This window comes from Ananas comosus, linkage group 13 (genome assembly GCF_001540865.1).
Source record: "Ananas comosus cultivar F153 linkage group 13, ASM154086v1, whole genome shotgun sequence".
In the NCBI taxonomy this organism is placed as follows: Eukaryota; Viridiplantae; Streptophyta; class Magnoliopsida; order Poales; family Bromeliaceae; genus Ananas; species Ananas comosus.
This window is the reverse complement of record NC_033633.1, coordinates 6094186-6121251: the sequence shown is the minus strand read 5'-3', so window position 1 is coordinate 6121251 and position 27066 is coordinate 6094186. Positions and strand designations below refer to the sequence as shown.

The window sequence follows — 27066 nt, the reverse complement described above, 5'->3', positions numbered from 1 at the left end:
TCTGTAGTTGTTAGATTTCATTTTGCTAGATTTTTAAAATGTTGGTTGTTTGATGACTACAAGTGATTGTAATCAATGGTTTAATGGTTTATGAAGAAAATTATTATTCTTCATACAAATTTAGCCAATTTATCACACAGTATATTCGTACTTTTCAGAGTCATATTAATATATCTTTTAAAATTATATTTGATTTCTTCTACTCAAGGATTGCCCGTGCCACCCGTGCCATACCATGTTGAGGCTGTGCCAGCATGTGGCATAGGGGCGTGCCAAACCGTATTGAAAAAACATGTCTTTTTCAATTTTTTCTGTTCTTTTTTACTTTTTTGAGCTAAAAAACTTATATAATGGTTTTATTAACTTAAAACATGTAGATCCTATAAATCGACTAACTTTTTGGTGAAAATAGAGGGCCCATTACATAATTAGACCAACTTGTTTTAAAGTAACACGGGATTAATGATTGCTTCCAATTTCTTTAATCATTTTTTATTTAGTGATGGTAGAGTCTTCCTATAAGTTTTGTTTCAATTATGTCTATAATTTCGCCTTTGTGAGTGTACTTTCATATCATGTTGTATTCTTGATTTATTAAGATGTTTATTATTCTTTTCATGCTAAACTTTGTAAATATTAACATTTTGACTATCTTTAAATGTATTAGAGACATTAAAGCACTCTTAAGGAACTTATTTTTCATGAAAAACTAATAAACCCGTGCCAAACCAAGCAAGTATGCCAATTACGTGCCAATGGCACGAAGAGCTATGCTGACATTGACACGGGGCATGCCGCGATGCAAACGACATGGCATGACACAATGGCACGACCCGTGCCACTCTCACGACAATCCTTATTGTTGGCACGGTGACACGCCCTGTGCCACTCATGCGGCAATCCTTGTTTCTACTATTTTAATTGCTAAACCACATATGCATCAACTATTTGCGCTCATATAGCACATATGTGCTATGTGATGGGTTGATTGCAAGCACACCACAAAGCGCTTTTTAGAACATTAATAAAAGCAAATGAGGAAACCACATACCCTCTAGACCAAGGTTTACGGCACGTACGGCACGCAGCGCTGTGCCGCACAAGACAAAGCGGCACGGCAAGGCACGGTGCTTTTTTTTTTTTTTTTCTTTTTTTTTTTTTTTTTTTTTTTTTTTTTTTTTTGCTTTTTGTTTTTTCTTTTTGTTTTGTTCTTTGGGGTATTCAAAGCATTCTGGGTACCCCACATCCCCCAAAGACATTACAAATCGAAAATTTACTTACTAGGTAAGTCAAAAAAATTATAATTTAATTTTTTTTTGTTTATCAATATACGGACAAAAGATTTGTCCGAGCCCTCCGCTTCCACCATAGACATCAATTTTTTCTTCACAAATTATTTTATCAAAATTTATTGCACCACAATTTTTGGCGAATTAAGGCAACAAATCAAACTCAATAAACAAATTTTGAGCCACATCAAACATAAAATTTTATTTTTGCGCTAGAGATTGAAAATATTCATAAAATTAAAAGCTAAATTAAATCAATTGATACTTAAATTTATTTAATTTATTTGTTATATAATTTATTGCTTAATTTTTTTTGATAGATCTGTTAATTTTTTGAAAAAATTCATTAAAAAATATTTTTTTCAAATACTTTTTAAAATAATTTTTTCAAATAATTTTTAAAATTATTTTTTTGTATTTCATAAAAAAAAGGCTGTAATATGGTCAAAAGTAAAAAAGAAAAAAAGTTGTCTTTGCATTTTAAAAATTCTAACATGTAAAAATTTCTATTCTGCATCTTGTATAATTGTACTTTACATACAAAAAAGCTTACAAGTATGTTAATTAATGAATATAGTAAGCTATACATAGCAAATATTCATAATTATTTGATTAAATCTTTCAAAATAATATTATAAGAGCTTATTGAAACCAAAAAAAAAAAAAAGTCCGTGCCAAAGCGTACCAGTAGGAGGTCATGCGTATCCATCAGCATACAAGCGTACCATGTGTCGGCACGGAAACGTGCCAGTGCCATACCGTGCCAGGCAAACAATGGCACGACCCTCCGTGCCACGACACTTTAAATCTTGGTGAGAAGGAAGAAAGGTCGTCCACGATCTACATGTATTTGTAATATAATGGACGAAATCGTAGGGCGATGAACAAAATGTAGAATTTGTAAACAATAAGCCCATTATAGGAACACCTATCCACAATACAGAAAGAGGACGTCAACGTAAGACTTGTTACCTAATATAATAGTAATTGCAAAACTTTCAATATTTAATGAGTATTTTTATAATATGTTATTAATTGCAAAACCTTTAAAATTACAGATGACAGATCTAGAGAACGCGGAACCGGTTGATTCGTCGGTCCTGACAGAGCAGCATCTCCATAGGACTGGATTTATCAGGAGTGAGGTGAGAGCCAACAATTTTAAGTGAAAGTTTATCATAATATTAATAAATTGAAATGATGATCTAACTATTTTTTTTTAACTGCAGGTGTACCGTGCTATTCAGTTCACAGAGCATGGCCGCAAGTTAAACCAGTGGGATCTTGACCATCCAGCAGTGCTCGAACTTCTATGACAAGCCGGATTCTACTACATATCACGCCTTAGGCGCGTGCAGCTGGATCAAGCTTTATTAGGAGCTATGGTTAAGAGATGGAGACGGGAGACAGATTTTTCACTTCCGCCACAATGAGATGACGATTACACTTCAAGATATCGTAGTTATTTCTAGTCTTCGTGTGGATGGTGAGCCCGTGACTAGTATTACAGTGCACTCGTGGTCGGATATTTGTCAGATGTTTTTAGAAGCTGTGCCGGATGACATCAGAGCTGGTCAGATTAGACTGGATTGGTTATACCAGCATTACCACCACAAAATATTTGGACGCCCCTGTAGTAGTTGCAGATACAACACGCGCCTACATGTTATATCAAATTGGGTGTAACATATTTCAAACCCCATCAAATTTAGAGTTCATCTGAAGTGGCTTCCACTTTTAGAGGATTTTGATGAGTGCGGCGGCTTAGCATGGGGTGCAGCAGCTTTGGCCTATCTTTATCGGGCGTTGGGAGTGGCTTCATTAAAAGGAATGGCAGAATGTTGTTGCTTTGCAACATTATTACAGGTATAATAAGTAATATTATAATTATTATATTAAGCTTCTCGTGTTTAATTTATTGTAATTTATTTATAGACTTGAGTGTGGGACCATATTCATATTGGGCGACCTACTGGCGTTGGAGCTATGCCCGATATAGCAAATTGCCCTTTGGGTTGCCGATATGACATATATATTTGATACATTGCATTTTTCAAATAATTGCAACTAACACGTATACTTCTAAATTTTAAGTAGGCGAATGCTGGTTGATTACGAGTTGGAGCTAATGTCAGGACCACAGATATTAAGTTTTATCGTTATAAGTTAGATCAACAGAGAGAGTCCCAGTTACGTATTAATGCAACCATCTTTTTTAATATTATACAAACATATTAATACATCCAGCTGATTATTAGCTTGTTCATAGATTATATGGAGGCTGTACACAGATACTATTATAGCCGCACTACCGACATTTTGTGTACCGGGCTGTTAGGTCTGGCGATCGAGAACTACGTTGATTTGTTTTCATATTCTAAATATGCATATATCGGATCAAGTCCTACGACAGTTTGGTCTTCTCCAGCATATACCCATTAATGTGGAGACCATCCGTCATGTGACTTCTCAGAGGCGGCCAGATGAGGATTAGGCAATCTTTCACGCACACATAGAGAGATTGGGAGAGAGATTACAGAATATTTGCGACTAACTGTTGATTGCTGGTGATGATCCGATACAGGTAGCCTCTATTTATATGCAGTGGTATTAGACGATAATGAGATGGATTTCTCGTCCAATACAACGTCCTTCGTTGACTTTCCAGCCTCATGGGCAGACCGAGCTTTCGTACAATCACTCATATATTAAATTATTATTTTAATCTTATAATTAATATAATAAATAAAATGAGTTTTTATCTATAATAAAGGTGGAGGCATTACGACAGACTAACTATAGCATCAGACAGCTAGTTGATGATCCCCCTGGAACCCATACGATGCTAGAGACTCTAACGGGCATCTGTGCCCATATTGAGATGGTACTGGAGCATGTTCCTGCTATACCTATTGTCAGAGATGCAGTGGGTCAAGATTATGCTCACTCCTCGACATCGGGTCATCAAATGCGATGGTCTCCGTCTCCTATTCGATCTCATTCGACATCAAGCCAGCAGATGTCACGGTCTCTATCTGCCACTGACGTTAGAGCTATGCCCGACGCCCCTTCGACATTTCCTTCAACGTTTGACTCGCTTCCGCCACCAGTGCCGTGTACATATTTTAGATCCATATATTCTCGTTGTCATGGCTCGTCATCATCACAACACCGCCCAACATCTACACCGGCCGCTATGCCAGAGGAGACTCGGGCGTTTCCGGAGCATCATGAGGGCATTATTATTAAGAATCTCGATCAGATGGCAGGTATCGAGCCACTTGATGACGTACCTCCTGTTAAGCTCGATGTTGATGACGTACCTCCTGTTGAACTCGATATTGATCGTGGGCGTAGACGTGGACATGGGCGTGCACGCGGATGTGGCCGAGGACGTCGAGGGAGAGGAAGATCTCGAGACTGACATTTATATGATTTAGATCGAATGCATTGTATAACATGTGTAATATTATATACCTCTTTATTTAGTTCATAGTTTTATAAACTTTCTGTGTTTTTGTTGATATTCCTACCAAATTGGTTGTATTTTGTTGTTCTTCTTGTCTTATTGTTTTTCTTGTTGAAATTTTTATTCTCGTGAAAATTCTTGCTCCAAACTTGTAAAAATTGTTGTTAAAGGCTAGAGGAAAAAAAGGTTGATCAGTTTGTATTAAAGACGGTGAACCATTCACCGTCTTCAATACTTATATTACGAAGACGGAGAATCGTTCACTGCCTTTAGTAGTTATATTACAAAGACGGAGAATGGTTCATCGTCTTTAGAAGAAATATCTGACATGGCGCCTACATAGCGAAAAGAGAGTTAGTTTTTCAAATATAAATTTTATAGAGTTATTTTGCAAATTACAAAATTTTAGAGGGTTATTTTGTAAAAAGGTCCCCAATGATTGGTTGCAACTGATGGAACCAATATCTCAACTACTAATTATGTTAAATACAAGCTCAATTATATGGTGCACACAAGGATGAAATTTTGTTGGTAAAAATGTACAAGGGCACCATCAGCTATAGGCCATTTTGAAACAGACCCTTAACTAATTTTCTTTTTATTTAAGCCATAAATTTTTTAGTCCTTTGATTTAAAGTTCTTTCCATCAATTATATTGGGGATTTTGTTAAATATAACAATGATTTTACTAGGTTTAACTGTTATGAATGCTTTTCCAAATGGTGGAGCTGCAGATTTTATTAACTGTTAACAGCTAATAACTAATGGGCCATTAATTTTAACAACTCCGATGCAATTCAAATAACTCAAATTAAAGCAACTACAAGCTGATGGTGCAAGTAAATAACACAAATGCGTTGAGAACTAAAGCTCCGCTATTGTTGCTTTTTTGGTCGCATCTATTACCTTTACCAAACTAAGATTAATTTGTAAAGATGTACTAGTATTGACACTAAAACCGAATTAGAATATATATAGACAATGCCTTTCTGGAAAATAAATTTAGCTATCTCAAACATACAGAGATTAATAAACTAATATTATGACAATTACCCTAACCATAATAATCAAGCAAACGTCACTTAAGTTATGATTTGTGAGCTGTTTCATCTCATCAATAATATATACGTATATATATGATTAAACTTACCATAGACTTGCTACTTATTGTTCCTGATATAGAGTTCAGTAGTTGTTGACACCTTGCAAATTGGGTGGTCAAGTCATCAACCTAATATAAGATTAAATCATATTAGTACATCAGTACCAAGAATTAAGGCAAGCAAAATGCAAATCCTTGTTAATAGCTACTTAGCATGACAAACCTATTAGATTAAGACACAAATGTGAAGTATACCAGTAATGCAAGTATTCAACAAAACAGTACATACAAAATATTACAAGGGAAGAGCACTTGAGGACCCATGTACAGAAATGAAGAAGATATAACACATTGTACAATGTGTGAATCAAACTCAAAGAGTCATATTGGAAATGGGGGAAGAAACTATTGCAGTGTGGTCGATAGAGAATCTTATTTAGAGTCATAGAGACCTGCATATGGTGCTAAAGACTAAGAAAAGTAGTACCCACAAATAATCAGATGTGACAAAAAAATAACAATTTTGGAGGCATAACTACATCACTACCAATTTGGATGGTTTGTCGAGAAACTAATACAGGCAACATGGGAAAACAATGGATGTTAGTTGTTGTACATCATATTGATTTGATTAAACAAAGGTTAATGCAAATACTAAGAAGATGAAATTGATGAATGTTCTGATGCACAATAGAGAATGGGCTCCAGCAATTTGGGCAGATGTGCCTAAATTTAAAGGTTATGTATCTCAGCACTCCGTTCTTAAAAGTCAGTTACAGACTTATCTCCTTGTGAATAAGCACATAGGTATTCAACGGGTGCCTAACGAAGCTAAGGGAGAGTGGTTTGTTGAAAAGGAACCCGAAAGGGATTCCTGCTGGGTTTCCCAGAGCGAAAACGGATTAGAAGAAAAGAGGAGAGGAACAAGATCAAAAGGTGGACCTTAAAGAGACCGAGAAACCACAAAACAAGAAAATTAACAAACAAGGTAATCAAGAAGATCAATAAACAAAATAATTAAGTTGTATTCCTACTTTTCTAAAATCTTGGGAAGCGTTCTATGTTCTCCACAGGACCAAGTAGGGGGCCACAAAATTCCATCCATACATAGGAAGCTGCAGCAACTTTGTTAGAGTGTGCATTGCACAGCACCTGTGGACCCACTAAGAATTTTATTTTCTCTTTATATTTTTTTGGCAGCTAGGTGCTACTCAAGATATGAGAGAGAGAGAGTGTGAGGGAAAGTGATATGAGAGAGAGAGAGTGTGAGGGAAAGTTGATTCGAGCCATACATTCTGATCAAGACTTTGAACAGGCTAAGATTGATCACTAACAAACAGAGACAACGAAGAATCAAATGACTCAAACATTGAGTGGCATAAAAAGGAACTGAGTAACAGCAAACCAACATAGACTTTAGTGAAATACTTGGATATAGATACTAAATAAAGTCTACAACAAATCAAATGCAAACGTTAAGATCTCTATAAAGCCTTACTTGTTTTAGAAAGCTAGAAGTTCTTTATACTAGAGAACATACACTGAACTCAAAAAGATGTCGCATAGAAAAGGGAAGGAAGGGGTAGGGTAAGAGGGATTTCGAACCAATTTATCAAAATTCTGGTCCTTCGTTCCAGTTTCGATTGCATCCGCCAACTTCTCCACCAACTGTGAAAAGGCAAGAAAAATTAGAAAGCAGCATTAAACCTTTTGTTCGACATGGAATGTGTATTTAGAAGTCATGAAATTAGCATTTCTGAACTCCTACTAGAGATCAAAATTATATAATTTGAGATAGCACTCGACTAAAAATTATCCACAAAACAATTAACAATATGTGATTCATACAGTGCTAAACAAAAAACAACCAGAATGAATACATTTCAAGGTAAGTGCGAGTGAAATATAGGAAGGCAAAAAATTTAAAAAAAGAAAAACTACAAAGGCAATATGGAAGAAAGGAAATGGATTAATGCTTGACTTATTGTGATCCTCACAAAAAAAAAAAGCCATGTATTTCATAAAATGTTCAAGACGTAGATAGGGGTGGCAAAATGCCGTACAAATGTCCAAGACGTGATGCCGTTCACCAACAAGCTTCACAAGCGCTCGTGTTCGGCTCGAAATGAGCTCGAGATCGAATCATTCGTTTAGTAAACGAACCGAACACGAGTTGAATTTTTCGGCTCGTTTAATAAACGAGCCGAACACGAGCTGGGGTCAGCTCGTTCGTGTCCGGCTCGATAACAGCTCGAGTACATATATTTTACATTTATATAATTTATTTAATTTATATTTATATATATAAATAAACAATTATATATATATAATATCTATTATTATTATTTCATTTTTAGCAAAATAGAAATATAAAAGCAAGCTCAATTATAAAAAGACTCATTTATATGTAAAATTTCAACTATTAGATCAAAGTCTAATGAATAAGATTTTATAAATTTATTTTTTATATATATTCAATCTAATCCTTTTAACTTATTATTCGTTGGCCGGCTTGTGAGCCAACTCGTGTTCGGCTCGTTTATTAACAAGCCGAACATGAGCTGAATTTTTCAGCTCAATATTTTAACGAGCCAGCTCGTGTTCGGCTCGTTTATTCCCCGAACACGAGCCGGCCCTATCTCGCTTGTGTTTGGCTCGTTTACACCCCTAGACCTAGATAATAAAGTTCAATGCATTATTCCCAACTAATGTCACAATATTTTATGAATTTATATTTTGTAAACATAAGGCTTAAAAAAAGGGGAACAACAGAAGCCAAATTACTCCATAATTAACCCCTTGATTCCGTTAAATTTCTCATCCCAATGAACCAACAAAGCGTAAGATGGGTAGATTACAAATAACTACATATAATTTGTCTCTCATCTTATTAAATTTCTTAAGTTGCCTTTCATTCTAGTGATATTGATATAAAGAAAACCATTTTCCTCATAGTTAACCACGTTCCTCGAGTCAATCATGCAATTGCACAGTGATCCTTAAACGGGTAGATTAGAAACAACCATTATAGATTAGTGATATTTCAGGTTACTGAGATTCAATGAAACTAAAAGCATAGCAAACAGGAGACATCAAGATTTACTTGAAATTATTCATCTTCATCAAATTCACAATATTCAAACCATCAAATGCATAAAGAAAACAGAAGTAAATGAAATCCAAGCATTTTTTTCCTTACGAAGAAATCGAAACAAAAAAGATGACTTTTTGGGCTATTCTACCCATACTGATCGGCATGAGTGAAACTGTTATCGATGTACAAGAACATCTATCACTTCAGACACAAGAAAGTATACAATCATTGCCCCATAAGAAGTTCCAATTTGGCACACTAGTTCACCAAAAAACCTAATTCTGAAATAAAACATCTAATAAATTAACACCAAAATAGCCACACAAACTTAGACAGGAAATCAACAATTTGAGCACTACATGATAAAATCTACAAGCTACATGAACGATTTTACTATATATAGGCCAGATCAGGAAAACCACGATGTATCTGTGTTTCGTATATCTTTGATGGCCATATAGTGTTGAATAGACCATTATTCGGGATTGAAAAATCAATGTTTTCAATATCCGGTTTGTCAGAAGCTACAAGTTGAGAAAAGGCCGTCTTATATTTTTGAATATGCAAGACTAGAGTTGAATAGAAGTTAGGAATTCAAATGATGTAACTTGCAATTTTTTGAGATACACCCACTCAATAGTGATAGAAAGTTAGAGTCAGGTCGTTTTGGAATAGAAAATCAACGCAATTTAGATTTCCACAATTTATCAATATCTTCAGTTAGCTTTGCAGGTCACCTTCTAAATAATATCAGCACACAGGTTCGATTTCAAAATCTCCTACTAAGAAATCTCAAGCGTAATGACAAGGAAGTCCTCAGTATGGATAAAGAGGAGGCATTTAGGGTTTTTTTTTTTTTTTTTTTTGAATCTCAGCATACGTGAAGGAGATGAAAGTGAGATGCCAGTGATGGATGGTGGTGATGCTGCTGCAGCTGCGGCTGCGGCTGCGGCTGCGGAGGCAGGGGCGGCTGCTGTTGGGGGTAATGGAGGGAATGGAGGTCCTGGGAGAGAGGATTCTGGGTGGGGATCATCGTCCAATTTGACCCGCCGAACTGGTGATCCATTGCTGACGCACCCTAGTTGAACCCTAGCACAGGAAGGTACAAAAAACCTATAATAGAGATCAAGAATGATACATATGTGAGCCACGCTTCATACAGGAAGGAAGAATACCTAAAAGGCAGAGAAATGATCTTGAAAAGAGATGAAATAGTCTATCCTATACGAATTACTCTTACTGCGGAGGCCTCGACTACGCCACTATTGCTGCCATAGTTAGTTAATTCGGATTCGGCAAAAATTCGGTACGGATATAATTCGGATAGAATTCGTCTATTAATTTTTAAATTCGTTGAAAAATACGGTTAAAAAACGGATTCGCCAATTATTCGGATACGTGATTTATACGGATATTATACGTTCACTAATTAAAAATTCGGGATCAAAAATTCGGCTATTAAATTTTTTTTTTTTCTCAAGTTTTATGCAATTAGTATAAATACTCATAATTCTTAAGAATATAAGAATAAAGAGCTACAAAATTAAGTTAATTAAGTAAAAAATTAGCAAACTGTATTATGTTCCAAAATAAATATATAATTAAGCAAATAGCAAACTCAAATCTGTATCTCCATATTGCTATTTCTCCAAATTTATCGGAAATTCCCAGTATTGCCAATTAACACCCATGTACCTTTGTTAAGTTTGCTAGATCTCCCTTGGTTTTTAATCAATGCATATGCTTGTGACTTTCAAACCTGCTGAGCATATCAAACCTTTTGAGGACTTAATTCTTAAAACCTTATTTGCTGATTATTCTTGTATGCTGGGCATATTCATGTATACTGTAGAGATTAAAGATAAAAAGGAAGTAATGAATCTTAACAAATGCATGTTTACAATGATGCTACATGTTGTAGTCATGGTCTTGTTACTGATCAAAACCATACAGTTAGTAATTAAGAGAAGATGAAATAAAGGAAAGAAAGAGAGAGAGAAACTAAAGCATAAAAATTCTTGTAAAGAACAACCCGATTACTGATCCATCGTTTGGAGAGCGGAAGCGGAAGCGGAAGAGGAAGAGGCGACGAGGAGGGTTCTGATTTCTGAAGAATGAAGAACCCGATCTTCGATGTGGCCACGCGGGGGCTTCCGATGGCTCGAAGGGAAGAGGAGGAAGGGAAGGGAAGAGGAGGAAGGAAAGGGATGGGGCTGGGGTCGGCGGCAGGGCGGCAGGGGTGAAGGATTAGGGCAAAACCCTTTTTCGGCTCTTCTTTCTCTTTTTTTTCTTTTTTTTTTTCTGTTTTGGGCCACCCATGAGGCCCGCTACCCGTCCGCGAGCCCGCTACCTGTAAGCCCACAGGGCCGATTTTTTCGGGCGAATAATTCGCGAACGAACAAGTACTTTTGACGAAAAAACGCGATTTTTTTCGAATTTTTGGGAATAATACGTATACGGCTGTTAAATTTGTTTCTTTATAAATTCGCGAATAATTCGCGAATTATTCGCGAATTAACTAACTATGATTGCTGCAACAAGTTTGAGGGGAAATAAAAATAATTTTTGTTTGCGAATTGTCCCGATGCGAGATTTTAGGCTCCGTTTGTTTTGGAAATGAGTAGTAACTAGTTAAACCGGAAATAGATACAAGTATGAATTTTTATAAGAATAAGAATATTTTTTTATTTGGATAAAAATATGAGTGAACTAGAAAAATTATGTTTGGATGAAAATATGAGTATAATCTGGAATAGTTGATAGTTATACATAGAAAAAAATGATAATATAATTAAATTTAAATTTTTAAATTTTAAACTTATAATTTTAAATTAAAAATTTTAACTTTTACATTTTAAATTTGAAATTAAAATTTAAATTTTTAATTTTTAAAATTTTAATTTTAAATATCAAATTTTAAATTTAAGACCAAATTTAAATTTGAATGATATAAAATATTAAATTTAAATTTTAAAAACTAAAAATATCAAATTTAAAATTTAAAATTTAAAAATATCAAATTTAAAATTTAAACTTTAAAATTTATAATTTTAAATTATAAATTTAAATTTTAAAATTTTAAATTTTAAAATTTTAAATTTAAATTTTAAATAAAAATATCTCTCTCTCTCTCTCTCTTTCTCTTTCTCTCTCTCTACCCGGGGGGAACGACTTGTTCCCACCCCTTGTTCCACCCCTGGGTAGGAACAAGTTGTTCCCACCATATTTGGGTATAAAGAGGGGGATAACCCCCTTATCCCCCCCTTTATGCTCGATCCAAACGGCTTCTTAGTCCACTACGCCTTTTTTTATTTTATTTTAAAATTAGACTCTTTAAAAGGATTTTTTTATAAAATAACCCTCTAAAAATTTGTAATTTGAAGATGATCCTGTCAAAATATTATTTGAAAAAGTAACACTCCTTTCACCACTTGGACGTCAGGTTAGAAATTTCTTATGAAGGCGGTGAATCGTTCACTGTCTTCACTAAGGTCGTGAACGATTCACTGCCTTCGTAATATGTATTGTGAAGGCGGTGAATGGTTCACCGTCTTCATTAAGACAATGAACCATTCACAGCCTTTAGTGCAAAACCTCTAAACCCTTCAACGCAAATCCAACGCAAATCCCGCCTTTCTAAGTGTTGAGAGCTGTGTCCTTGAGAAAACGGTGAATGGTTCACCGCCTTCACTCGGTGAACCATTCACCGCGTTTAGTGCAAAACCTAACGCTGAATGCAAATCCACCTTATAAAATGGTGAGGGTTATGCTCTAGAGAAGATGGTTAACCATTCACCGTCTTTACTAAGGCGGTAAACCATTCACCACTTTTATGAAGACAGTGAACGATTCACCGTCTTTATTAGGTATACCCTACCCCGACACCTCTCCCTCTCGCGCTTTCGCTCTCTCTCTCTCTCTCTCTCTCTCTCTCTCTCTCTCTCTCTTCTCCTCCCTCTCTAGGAAGCCTCGTCGATCGCTGCCGCCCCGGCCACCGTCGCCCCCGCAGGTCGCCGTCGCTGTCGCCGGTCGCCGTCGCCGTCGCCAGTCGCCGTCGCAAGTAGCTCCATCAGCAACCCACATTGCAAATAGCTCCATGGCATTGTTAGGTTTTTATTTAATTTTATTACTCAATTAGGTATTGTTTTTTTTTTAGAGATAGGTAGCACGCTACCCGCTTCATTTATTTCATTTAGAAATAAACTTAGCTAGAAATGTGAATCAATTAGGATTCAAACTTGGGTCTCGGGTACCAACCACCAAGCCCTTTGCCACTTGCTCTAGGGACGGTCGGTAAATTAGGTATTGTTGGCTACTTATTCCATGGCATTGTTAGTATTGTAGGTATTGTAGGTATTGTTGGCATTATTGACATTGTTAGACTTATAAAAACTAGAATTAAACTAGATTCTAGGTTTAAAGTTTTTGTAGGTATTGTAGTTTAAATTAGGTTTAAACTTTTTGGTAAATAAAAGCTCTTTCCTGTCAAAACTCTTTGTTGGAATTTTGTGTGGGGTAGGGAGGCCTTCATGTGGTCCTTTAACTTTTTCCTTTATTAATTTTTGTATTGTATTCACTAGATATTTTGAGAGAAGATTTGAAAGTTTTTTCTGTGTAGTTAAAATGGCTAGTCGTCAGATGTCTTTGAGTGTTCATTGGGATGGACATAGGGGTGTAAAACGGGCCGGGCGGCCCATGGCCCGCCCTGCCCAGCACGAGAGTGGGCCGGGCCAGGCACGGCACGAGTACTGTAGCGTGCCGTGTCGGCCCGGCCCGGCCAGTTAAATCGGGCCATGCTGAGCCTTGCTCCCCCGGCTCGATGGCCCGGCACGGCCCGGCACAACATAGGCCTGGGCCGTGCCGGGCCTAGAGGGTATCCAGGCCCGGCCCGGCACCGCACGGCCCGGCCCGTGTGGCCAGGCCCTCCCAAGCCGGGCCGAGGCAGGGACTTGGGAGTTGGGTACAACCCAACTCCCAAGGCCCTGCACCACCCAACTCCCAATGCTTTGGGAGTTGGGCTATTTCTTTGGGACTCCCAAGAGTCAAAGAGTTGGGTTGTGGCTTTGGAAGTTAGGCTTGGACTAAAATGCCTTTCCCAACAGTCAAAAATTTGACTGTTGGGAGGGTATTTTGGTTCAAAAAATTTAAAATTTTAAAATAATTTAAAATTTTAATATTTTTATAAATATATTTTAAAATTTTAATTTTTTTTACTGATATATTATTTTTTAAAAAATTAATATTTTTATTTTTATTTTTAAAAAAAATTAAATATTTTTAAATAAAATTAATAAAATAAAAAAGAGCTTGCCCGAAGCCCGGCCCAGCCCGGCACGGCCGGTGCAGTCCGGGCCGGGGGGCCGTGCTGGGCCGGGTTCCAAGAACTTTGGCTCAGCACGGCACGGCCCGATTTTGGGGCCGGGCCGGGCCGTGCCGGGCTGGCCCACGGCCGGTTTCGGCCCGAAAAATGTGGGCCGTGCCGGCCCGGCACGGCCCACATTACATCCCTAGATGGACAGTTAGTTACGGATGAAAATGGTCCCCAATATATCGGCGGTCGAAAGAAATTGATCGTGATTCATTCAGATACGACATATACTAATTTTGAGATAAGAATGTATTGTTTAGTAAATTGTAATAGGGAAGAACAATTCGATACCCTACGGGAGGGAATGAATATATAGCTCACGATATACTGTTGAATATTAACGCCCAGACATACGCACAACTTTTCCATTTAGTTTCAGATAGGCGACACTGGCCACGACCTTATGGCCCACCAATTGTACCGCCTTCCGTGAGAAGGAAGAAAGGTCGGGCATGATCAACACGTATTTGTAATATAATGGACGAAACCACAGAGCGACGAACAAAATGTAGCATTTGTAAACAGGAAGGCCATTATAGAAACACCTGTCTACAAAATGCAGAAGAGAGAACACAATAAGGACGTCGACGTAGGATTTGTTACCTAACTTAATAGTAATTGTAAAACTTTCCATATTTAAGGCGTTTTTTGCTAATATGTTACTAATTACAAAATCTTTATGATTGCAGATAATAGATCTAGAGAACGCGGGACCTATTGATTCGTCCGTCCTGACAGAGCAACATCTCATAAGTCTGGATTTATCAGGAGTGAGTGAGAGCCAAAAATTTTAAGTGAAAGTTATCGTAGTATTAATAAACAGAAATGTTGATTTAACTTTTTTTTTTTCGCTGTAGGGGTACCGTGCTGTTCAGTTCACAGAGCATGGCTGCAAGTTAGACCAATAGGGACTTGATCATCCAACGGTGCTCGATCTTCCACTACAACAAAATTACCTTTTAGCGGCAATTTAGTAATGGCGATTATGAAATGGCCGCTATTAATTAATATTTAATTATACTTTAGCGGCAATTCTTTAAACTTTATATCTTTACCGACTAATATTTAAATATTAAATAAATTTACTTGAGCAATAATAAAACCCTAACCCTAACCCTGGCCGAAACCCAACCCGAACCCACTCCTCCGTATCCCTCCCCTGCGTCGGACCCTTCTTTCCCTCACTCCCTCCTCTCCCTCACCCCTCAACCACTTCTCTCCCTCACCCCCTCCTCCTCCTCCTCAAACCCACGGCGACCATGGCCACCACGGCGGCGGCGACGACGACGATGACGACGACGACCCCTTCCTCCCCACCGGCTTCGTCATCGCCTTCTCCTCCTGGTCCCTCGAGCCCGCCCCCGTCTTTGACCGCTCCGCCCTCTCCTTCTCCGGCCACCTCGCCGAGCTCGAGCACGCCCTCCTCGGCGGCACGGCGGCGTGGCGGCGGTGGAGGAGGAGGAGGAGGAGGAGGCGGTGGCGGCGCTGATCCCTCGGGGCCGCTCGTCTCCGTCGACAACCTCCGAGCATACCTGCAAATCATCGACGTGGCCTCCATTCTAGGGCTCGATCACGACATCGCCGGTCACGCCTTTGAGCTCTTCAGGGACTGCTCCTCCGCCACTTGCCTGAGGAATCACGGTGTCGAGGCCCTCGCTACCGCCGCGCTCGTGCAGGTGATCCGGGAGGCGCAGGAGCCTAGGACTCTGCAGGTTCCGATCCGTTCCCTAATATTTCTTATCTATTTATGAGGATTAATAACCGGATTCTCTGATTTTATAGATTTTGTTATTGTTCAGTACAATTCTAGCTATTTAGGAAATATTACTCACTTCTCTTTTTTTGTAAATGATACCCTTATGTGAGTAGGCATATAGATTTCAAGTGGCAACTTTCGGTTTAATGGCCTGTAAGGTTCCTAAATTGTTTTATTAGAAATGGTTAGATCACGTATATTCTAGAAATCTAAAAGGAAAATAGAGGAAACGCCACTGTTGCATGAAAGATGATTGACAAAATAACTGAAAGGACGTCATCATCATCAGCTCAGTTCCGTTCAAGCATTTTAAACATACAAGCGCATCATGTTAGGTTTGAATATTTTTTAGGCTAAACTTTTGTTATGAAATTTGTAACAAAATTGCCCACTATTATCCATTCTTGGTGCATCATGGCTCCTTCGCATTGGGTTTCCCATTTCTCAATAAAAGTGTGAATTTGAAAGTTTCCATTATATGGTTTTTTTGCCAACTTCTGTACATGTTTTGTAGCAACCAGATCCTTGTTGTTGCTCATATCAGGTTCATGTGGTTGCAGATGCTATTCCATGTATTTAATGAGAATTTTTTACCAAAGTTTCTTGTGGCCTGTTTATTATTTTTTCAGGTATATGGATTCTTACTAATATGACTTCTTTTTTTGTTTAGAATGTTTTGTAATTGCAATTTTTTTAGCAGTTATGCTGCTTCATCTTTTTCTAATTTGGCAGGTGAGATGTCTCTCAACTCTCAAGTAACTGATTAGTTTAGTCATGCTAGCTAGTATTTAGTCAAAAAAGTTGCCATGCAACATTAAAGTGAAGATAACAAGAATTTTATGTTAGTGGAAAAAAGAACTTTGGCATCTTTGAGAAATTAACAAGGAAACCTTTTACCAAATTAACATGCTGAATAGTTTTTTTCTTTTTTCTTGTTCTGTTTGTGTATAGAAATACAAATCTCAATGGCAAACAATATATATAACCTAACTAAAACAGAGCAACAAAGAAATATAATATGCTCCAAAGATAGCATACCAAGTCCAAGATTGTTGTGACATCTGCTGGTATATATTTTAGATGTCCCATGCCATAGCCAGTGATAAATGCATCAGTTGTTCTGCAATTACCCATTTTTAACTTCAATTAATAGATCTTAGGGATTAGCAAATAAAAGCTCAAGGTTCAAATTTCACTCAAGCTGACCTTACTCCCTCTATCCATCCAGGAAATGGTTCCTTGCAAGTACTTGTAACTATGGTTGGGCGCAATATAACAAGGGGAAGGTGCCGCCTTAAGTTGTAGAAAAGCATCTCTCCCATTGCTTTTGTAAATGTGTAAGTGTTAGACCACCCAAATGTTTGAGCCCTAATGTGATGGGAAGGCTCATCATTTAATTTGAAAAAAAAAATATTGACTGAAAAGTTGCCCCAGCTAAAGAACAATTAGTTTCTCCTGTTGTGGCTACAAGTTTGGATTTTTTATTCCTGCTAATCTTGTAAGGTTATAGTATTATCAATAGTATCATGTAGCAGAGTTTTTGTTAAAGGATTTTAACAATCAGCATGTAGCATTTGGGTTATTGTTGCTTAGGAGTACTGACAACTTGTTTGACTGTGCAACTTTAAATTTTGTAAATATTTTATAGTATGTTCAATAGTTATATGTGAGAATGATCAAATTAGCTTCATGTAATCCACTCTCAATAGCTTCTCTTTTCATCGTAGAACCTTTTTCTCTTTAAATGTTAATATGTGAGCTTCAAAGAAACCATGAGCTCCAAATTAAAACTGATGGACTCGTGAATGTATTATTTATGATTCTTCAAGGAAATAATGAACAAACTAAATAAGTTTCTTGTACCTTCTCAGGCCTAATTTTTTCATTGAAAGCCTTACAGTATCTTCTGAAGCTTTATTTTCAGTTAGCTCCTTTAGTTTTTCTTGTACCAGTGCCATCTCCACTTCAATGTCAAAAATAGAGCATCTCTCCCATTTCTCATTTAGCTCCTTTTCATAATCTTATGTGCCTACTTTGTGTGTATCTTGAGTCAAAAGTATATTTCTGTTTTTAAAAAGTATATTTCTGATTTTAAAAATATAATTACTTTGTTCCTTTTCAAAAATTGTCTCATTGTTCTGATTCCTTGTTCAATTTTCTATGTTCTTTTGTAATTGTAAATGTTCAGATTCCAGTCAGCAAAAAGAATAAGAAATAGAGCTACCAAGAAGAGCTAGAAGAGCGTTTTATCTCACTTATTGCATCATTATTTGGTAAGAAGGCAAGTAAATTCTAGATCTTCATTTCTGTTATTTTTAATCTGACTGTAGATTGTTGCATCATTAATGGTATGGTTTTTGGCATTGTTTCTTAGGTGGCATTGTAAGAGGTTCAAGAAGGGATAGATTGTTGAGCAAATTTGTGGAAAACGAATGTGAAAAAATTGCTGGGGTCTTTAAAATAATTCACCCTGCGATTGGGGAAGCAATAAGGTACTTAATTTGGTTAATATGCTTAACTTATCAATAAATTTCAGTTTCAATTAATTATCATTATTTCTTTTGCTCTATTCCAAAGAGATGCCTTTAGCTGAGCTCAAGAATAAGTATCGAAAGGTGTCCTCAATCGAGAAAGCCAGCAAAGGTTGGCAAGATGAGTATGAGGTCTCTTCTAAGCAGGTAAAGTTGTACCTCATACCTCATAATTTTTCTATCGTGGATAAAGATATTGTTTTGGGCGACCTTATTCTTCCTGTTTGGAAAATTATAGAAAAGGTTCTATCCAAGCAGGTGAAGTACTTTTTGGCACCTCTTGCTTTTCCCTGTTTTACTCTCCAAGTGATGCTTTCCTTCCATGTCTGGGCAGTTTCTGGGAATACGCATCGAGTATCCACAATTTTCTTTGAATCTCGATCCATTTCTGAACCATTTCTGCTCATTTCGACTATGTTCACAGGCTCGCCAAATTCATAAGCGGATACGGGTCGTCCATTTGGAGACCACCGACGATAATCAGCGGATAGTCGAGCTTCTGATTCCAAACGGTGCAGTTGAATCTGTGCTGGAAGGTTTGTTTATCATTCACTTTTGAGTCCTATTTTGGTTGATATTGTTTTATTGTTGTTTCCTATTTTGATTTTTTTTTTTTTCCCTTTCCCCCTTTTTTCGGGTTTTGATTTAATCGTAAAGTGGAAAGAGTTGACAGAACAAGATCAATTGTAGACCAGGGAGAAAATTTTGTGCACCCATTTATCATTAGATTCACTTATTGTAATTGAGCAGTTTAGCTTTTTGTCATTAGTTTAGCTTTTTGTCATTTGTCTAATGATTTATCTGATTTACTGTTTTGGAAATTATTTTGTTCTTTGCGTATTAAGGCATTTTGTTGTTTAATTGCATATTATAATGTATAATTTGATTATGCTTTAGATCTATTAATGGTACATTGTAATTGCCCATTTCATGACTATTGTTCCAGATTAATTACTAAGGTTTAGTTGTTGTTTAATTGTTGTTTAGTAAGGTTTTGTGTAGACCAGAATCTTATATATCCTGAGACATCAGAGGAAAGAGAAATATATTCATTGTAATTTAGTCAAACCTCTTGGATTTTAGAGTCACAAAGCTTTGTAAGTAGCATCCGGAGATGCTAGGTACACATAGCTTGATTATGATGTAAACTGAGTTTATGCTTAGTTGTGGAAGGTTGTTAGTTGCATATCTTTTGATTTCCGATAGACGCGTGAATCCCTATATGTAGACATGATTACTCCCCAATTTTGTATTGTTATGTTCAATCTTCCGCTCTTAGAAATGCAAGATTCTATTTTAAGCTTATTAATGATCCTTTCTTAAGTTAATACACATCAAACTTGAAAAAGTGGTAAAATTTGAGTATGTGTCAATCTTCTCCACTAAATATCTTATGACATTATACACATGTTATAGTATCATGTTCTGAAGTATTGTGAGTTTTGTTGTTTAATTATTTACAACCAGAAATAACTTGCTTTGTGTCTTTCCTTGGCAGTGTGGGGAAGTCAACTCTCTTAACCCTATTAACCGGGACGAATTCTGAAGCTGCATCATATGAGTTCACAACACTTTAGTCCCCGAAGTTCTGCCCCTTTTTCTATACAATCCCAAGAGTCTAAGTTAGTCCTTGAAGTTTGACCCCTTTTTCAGTTTCGTCCCTAGAATTTGCCTTAATTTTAATTTCATCCTTTGTGTTGCAATCTGATCATAGCTCTCCCTTACAGGTTATTGCTGTTTCAAAGTCGTCAGGCATTGTGCTGATGGTTCTTGATGCCTCAAAAGTAAGCCACATCTTTCCTTGTAACCCTGTTGTTAATTTCTATCCTTGTATATCTGTGCTAATTAAGTTTGTTTTCCACTGCATCAAATCCAATCCCTTTCCTTTTCTTGCTTTTGTACTATACCTTATATATTTGACAGTTCGATATATCTTACATTAACTAGAACTTCTATTTTTCATTTCTCATATTGGTCATTTTTTACTAGCTATGGCTTGTGTTCTAGTGTAATAATGAAGCAAAATTACACATTTGTAAGTGTTCCATGTTCTGTTATTTGCTCCTTAAACACATCTTGAACCAGTTTGCTTATTTCTTACATACACATATTTGCTATCTTAGTCCTTTAATTTGCTTAACACTTAGATCTGTTGTAATAATGTCCCAAATACACTTCTATGCCATTGTCAATATTAATTCCTATCTTTGAGATTAAGTGGTTATATTTATATACAGATGCATACTAATATTGATCATCTTCTATTAGAAATTGCAATGCAAGTATATCATTAAAACTCCCCAAACTTTCTGATACATTCCCAAAAGGCTTGGTAGTTCATATTTAGAAGTTGTGTGGTTGAGTTTAGAACTTTCTGATCATCTTCTATCTCTCTTTCTCAGAATACTCTTTGGTTTCTGCAGGTTAATTAGAAGCTAAACTTTACCTTTCTTCTTTCATTTTTAGTTTTATTATCATTAATTCCTCCATGAACTCACAAGCGGAAGCTGCGATCCAAAACTTCTCTTAGTATTCTGACAAAATCCCGTTAGCTTAATTTGTGGAGAAGTGGATTAATTATCAGATCCTTTTCCAATATATTAGTTTGCCCTACTATAATAGTATAATAATGGTACCTCTTAAGGAAGTAGCAATATTAGTTGCTTTGGGTGTCCTATACCCCATACCCTAAAATGGCCTCCTCCATGTGAATAATCGTCAGATCCCTTTCTGATTTATTTGTTTGTAGTGCTATAATAGTATAGTTACTACATTCCAGCACAAATAGGGTTAGTTCATAGAAAAACTCTTGGATGGTCATCAAAGTGCACTTGTTTGGACCAGCGAATTTAATCTTAGGACCAATCTATAATTTTAGAAAATTAGTCCAGAGACTGATTTGTAAATCGAGTAACTTTCTCGTTTTGACTCCGTTTCAGATGATTTAAGTGTTACTGAATTCGTTATGAAATTCTTTTTGCTACTATGGGATTCGTTTGATCTACAGAAATTCTAAATTTGAGCTGATTTGCTGGAATTAATAGGAACTAAATTGTAAATTGGGCATAAAATTTTCATTCAGTTTCGATTTTGATAATTCAAATATTGTCAATATCCTTTATCCTTCAATTAATAAGACATCTAGATTATTTTTTAGTTGTTTATTGACCAGTTGAATATTTCATAGCTAATAACTGGATTAAATTTTAGGTTGAGGTATTATAATGTCATCAAAGAGGGTGATTTGACTGTTGCTTGATAATGTATACTATTGCAAACTTTTGGTGCTTTGATTAAATTCGTGCTTTAATTTTATCATTTATTGTTCAACTTTATAAATCATTATCTTTGTAATCCATGTTTATTTTATTACTAATTGCTTATTTTTACTATTAATTATACATGTTATTTTTCAAGCAGGTTCTTTCAGGCCATATCATCGACTTGAGTGGATTTCTGAAGTGGCACAATGGGCTTAAGGACTTGGAATTTAAGATTTTTAGGTATTTAGTATCATTTAGAATTTGTTATTGTTGAGCTAAAATCAAACAAGTACTTTGTTGTCGGAACTTATGTTTGAAATTTAATTTGAATTCTGAGATTGTAATTTGAGAGTTGAGACTATTTGTTATACAAATTATTAATGCTTTTTGGCTACTAATATTTTTTAATATTTCAATTCATTGTAGTATTTAGTTGTTAATCAAGTATTTTAATATTAATTTAATTGCTGCTATAAGCTTTATTAATCAATCATTTAGTATATTTTTTGCGGCAATTATAATTAATTGTAGCGGCATTTATAATAGTTGTTATTGTATATTATTTAGCGGCATTTATAATAGTTGTTATTGCATACTATTTAGCGGCATTTATAATAGTCGTTATTGTATAATATTTAGCGGTATTTATTTGGATTTTTACCAACCGCCGGAATAAATGCCGCTAAAACTTTTAGCGACGCTGCCAATAGCGGCAATTGTTAAAATTGCCACAAAATATTTTAGCGGCAATTGTAATTGCCGCTAATTTAAAAAATAATCGTCGCTAAAACATAGTTTTGTTGTAGTGTTCTACGACAGGCTGGATTCTACTATATTTCACAACTTAGGAGCGTGCAGCTGGATTAGGTTTTATTCGAAGCCATGGTCGAGGGACGGATACAAGAAACACAGGCTTTTCACTTCCTCCACGGTGAGATGACGATTACATTTCAGGATATAGCGGTTATTGTCGATCTTCGTGTGGATGGAGAGCTTGTGACTGGGACTGTAGTGTACCTATGGGAGGATATTTGTTAGGCGCTTTTAGGAACTGTGCCGGATGAGATCAGAGCCGGTCAGATTAGACTAGGTTGATTATACCAGCACTTCCACCGTATACATTTGAATGCTCCTGCTGGATTAGTTGCAGCCACAGCACGCGCCTACATGGTATATCAGATTGGGTGTAGCCTGCTTTCGAACCCCACCGGATATAGAGTTCACCTGAAGTGGCTGCCACTTTTGGAAGATTTTGATGAGTGTGGCTGGTTAGCATGGGGTGCAGCAGCTTTGGCATATCTTTATTGGACGTTGGGAGCGGCTTCATTAAAAGGAAATGTCGAATGTTGTTGTTTCGCGACATTATTATAGGTATAATAAGTAATATTATATTTGTTATATAAAACTTATCCTGTTTAATTTTTTTTGTTTAATTTATTATAATTTGCTTATAGATTTGAGCGTGGGACCATATTCATATCGGGCGACCTACAGGCGTTGAAGCTATTACCGATATAGCAGATTGCCCTTTGGATTGCCGGTATGACATATAAATTTGATACATATTGTATTTCTATATATATTTGCAACTAATACGTATACTTTTCAAACTTTAGACGGGCGAACGCTGGCGTGTTATGATTTGGAGCTAATGTTAGAACCACAGATATTGAGTTTTATCGAGATGAGTTAGATCAGCACAGAGAGTCCCAAGTACGTATTAATGCAACAATCTTTTTCAATATTATACAAACGTATTAATGCATTGAACTGACTATTAGCTTATTCACAAATTATATGGAGGTTGTACATAGATACTATTATAGCCGCGCTACCGATATTTTGTGTACAGGGCAGTGAGGTCTGGCGGTCGAGGACGATGCTGATTTCCTTTTATATTGTTGAGATGCATGTACCGAATCAAGTCCTACGAAAGTTTGATTTTTTTCAGCATATACCCATTAACATGGAGACCATTTGTCGTGTTACTTCTCATGGGCGGCTAGATGAGGATTGGGCAATCTTTCATGCTGCCCACAATGAAAGATGGGAACAGAGATTACAGCACATTTTTGACCAACTACCGATTGTCGGTGATGACCTGATACAGGCGGCCTCCATTTATGTTGATTCGTCGATGGAGGAAACAATGTCACAGCGCCTCCCCGATGGATATCTGAAACCAGATTAAAGAGAAAGAAAAGAAAAGAACACAATATTTGTATGTGGAAGAGTCTGCATATTAATTCTCTCTAAAACTAGAATAATTTACAAAAGCCAGTAGGGCCCCTTATTTATAGCCTTCCGGCTTATAAGAAGATAAGAATAAGCTATTTTGAAAATAACAACTTTATTCTTATTCTAACCAAAGTAGCTGAAACCACCTTGATCTTATCCAAACCGAATTAGTTGGGACTATTTTGATTCATATCTTAACCGAATTAGTTGGAACCACCTCGATTCATATTTTAATCGAATTAGTTGGAACCATCTCGATCCATATCTTAACCGAATTAGTTGGAACAGCCTCCGCCTTATCTGCAACGATTGAGACTTATCCGGATGGTTTGATCGTCCTGGATCATGGCTCCCCAATTTTGAGAGGAACCAGCACCTGCTGGATCTAGAACTATAAGTGAGGAAACTGAGTTTTTTCAGTTTCCCTTGTGAACCACTCAGCGACACTTGGCTTTTGACCTTTTTGTCCAATTCAAAAGGATTCACGTTTATCTTTGCGTGTCGTCGTGACCTTGCATTCTAGGATAGTATCTTCAGTTAGTCGCTCTTCACGTTCTACCACGAGATCTTCCACGGATGGCAGTACTTCTCCGAGCTCATCGTTTAGCATTGATGGCTCGAAGGACTTTAGGTTTTCGACATTGACGACCGAATACATCCTCATGTATGCGGCAACTCCAATTGATAAGCATTCTCACCAATTCTGCTTAGGATCTTGAAAGGACCATAACGAATGGGTTTAAGGTTCTTACTCTCGCTTTTCAAGCATTCCTTGTTAAGATGAAGCCAGACGAGATCACCCTCTCGGAAGTCGTCTTTCACTCGATGCCGATCATGTCGTTCTTTATACTTCTGCTGAGATTTTTGTAATTGTCGCTCCACCTCGCTATGCACTTTCTGAATGTTCTCCAAGAAACGTTGTGCCTTTGCCATTTCATTTTCCTCCTTGGTGGTTCGTGATTGTTCGACCGTGAATGCAAAATCAAATAGGTTTGGTGGTAAATAACCCAAGCACACCTCAAAAGGAGTCTTATTATAGCTCGATTGAACACGAACTGTAAGTATGGAAGGCTCTCGTCCCAAGTTTTGGAATGTCGAGCGTTATATCCTCGCAGCAGATGTACAACTGTCCGATTGACCACTTCTGTTTGACCATCGGTTTGAGGATGGAAGCCGTGCTCCGTTGTAACTTTGTATCCATCATGGACCACAAAGACCGCCAAAAGTTGCTTAGAAAACGGCTGTCACAGTCAGACACAATCGAGGTTGGGAGTCCAAAATATGTCCAAACGTGTTGGAAGAATAGCCGCTCAGTTTCCTCATTAGTGATTGTCTTCTTGCAAGGCACAAGTACTATGATCTTGGAGAATCGATCGACCACCACATAAAGGTAGTCATGTCCTCGTCGGGACCTCGGGAGGCCTCCTAAGAAGTCCATGGAGATACTTTCCCAAGGACGAGTCGACACCGGAAGAGGGGTATAGGGGCCTACCTTTCGATTTGTGGGTTTGGATGTACAGCACAGGACACATCCCTTCACAAATCGGGCCATATCGTTTTGCATGTGAGGCCAATAGACGTAGCGCTGGAGATTCTGCAAGATTTTGTTCACCCCGAAGTGACCCGNTAATATGGTCAACAGAGAAAAAGAAAAAAAAGATGTCATTGCATTTTAAAAATTCTAACCTGTAAAAATTTCTATTCTACATCAGATATAATTGTACTGTACATACAAAAAAGTTTACAAGTATATTAATTGATGAGTATAATAAGCTATACATAACAAATATTCATAATTATTTGATTAAATCTTTCAAAATAATATTATAAGAGCTTATTAGAATAAAAAAAACTGAAATAAGTCTGTGCCAAAGCGTGACAGTAGGAGGTCATGCATTTCCATCGGCATGCAAGTATACTATGTGTTGGCACGGAAGCGTGCCGGTGCCGTACCGTGCCAGGCAGACAACGGCACGCCCCCGTGCCACGGCACTTTAAACTTTGCTCTAGACCTTGTGAAAATGAAAATATGCAAGTTCATTGTTTAAATATACAGAAAGAGATATTGTCGCAGAATTGTTAACAAAAAAGATAATCTACAAACTATAATATATTGAACTTCAGTTCGGTATACTGAACTCTACCAAATAGGATAAGTAAAAATGAAATGGGTGCAAACACGATTTGGATGTGTTAAAGATAGCTTGGGGCCAAGTTTGGATGAGAACGGATCGAAAACGAAGTTTCTAGAACAAGTTTTTGAAAACTACAACTTCAGAGTCTGGACCTTGATGGGAAATCCAAAGCTTGAAGTTTCTAAAATTTTTGAGCCCAGACCTTGTAGAGGAGGTTCAGACTCTGAGAAGTTATCATGTAGGATAACGTTCGAGATTCGGCCCTTGGATAGAAAGTCTGCACCATAGGGGGTAAAAGTTTATACCTTGGAAGAGAAGTCCGAATCTTGGCTGCAAAATGGTCTAGAGGACCTTTGAGATCCAAACTTCCTAGAGGAAGTCCGGACTCTTCACTGCAGGGCTCTGTGTAAAGGATGGGAATGTGTTATGCAAAATGTTATAAGGGACCTCTTATAAGAGAAAAGCACTAATCCCTTCTCCCCTTACTCGTTTTGCTCTCTTCTCCCTCTCCAACCCTCTCTCACCCTCTTCGCTATTGCTCCGTCCCTCGGGATGCATGTAGGAGCTTCGGGAAAAGAAAACGATTACCTCGGCCCAAGCAAGCTTTTACTTGGAGAAAAGGCAAAAGCTTGAGAATCAAGGTAAGTTGCTCTTGAACTCTCAATCCTTGGGTTAGTCATTATTGATTTTATGTTTCGAGGGTTTTAAAGTTGGTTTAGGGTTTCTTTGTCTTGAAGACGTGATATTGGCATCATATTGAAATATCTAGAATTTTCTTAAGAATGGATAGAGATTCCCAAAATTGGTGGGAGTTTTAATTA

At 37.0% G+C, this 27066-nt stretch overlaps 3 protein-coding genes across 7 annotated transcripts in view; 1 reads left to right on the top strand and 2 right to left on the bottom strand.

The window, feature by feature from the left end:
* LOC109719472 (2-isopropylmalate synthase A-like) overlaps positions 1-27066 on the bottom strand; it is a 67831-nt gene that overhangs the window by 7760 nt on the left and 33005 nt on the right. The window lies entirely within an intron of this gene.
* Positions 5909-11255, bottom strand: LOC109719473 (mediator of RNA polymerase II transcription subunit 9-like; the record flags this gene model as incomplete). 3 transcript variants are annotated; one of them, XM_020246186.1, is given in 4 exon segments in its annotated part: positions 5909-5989; positions 7466-7528; positions 9835-10043; positions 10987-11255. In XM_020246186.1, coding segments are annotated over 3 exon segments (330 nt in total), but the record flags the coding sequence as incomplete, so codon positions are not given.
* LOC109719475 (proline-rich receptor-like protein kinase PERK4) lies at positions 15470-20183 on the top strand. Of its 2 annotated transcripts, none has more exons than XM_020246188.1 (2): positions 15470-15906; positions 20108-20183. In XM_020246188.1, the coding sequence occupies exons 1-2, from the start codon at positions 15582-15584 to the stop codon at positions 20128-20130; spliced, it is 348 nt and encodes a 115-aa protein (XP_020101777.1). In that variant the 5' UTR covers positions 15470-15581; the 3' UTR covers positions 20131-20183. The 2 variants fall into 2 exon arrangements, with proteins under 2 accessions (XP_020101777.1, XP_020101776.1); XM_020246187.1 differs by lacking the exon at positions 20108-20183 and adding an exon at positions 19435-20084 and having other exon boundaries at positions 15470-15914.

Excerpts from the sequence above, each read along its gene's own strand:
- LOC109719475 (XM_020246187.1), top strand. The coding sequence starts at position 15,582 with ATGGCCACCACGGCGGCGGCGACGACGACGATGACGACGACGACCCCT. Across the intron at positions 15,915-19,434 it reads ACGACATCGCCGGTCACGCC|TTTGTTCTTTGCGTATTAAG; the intron begins TTTGAGCTCTTC and ends TTTGGAAATTAT.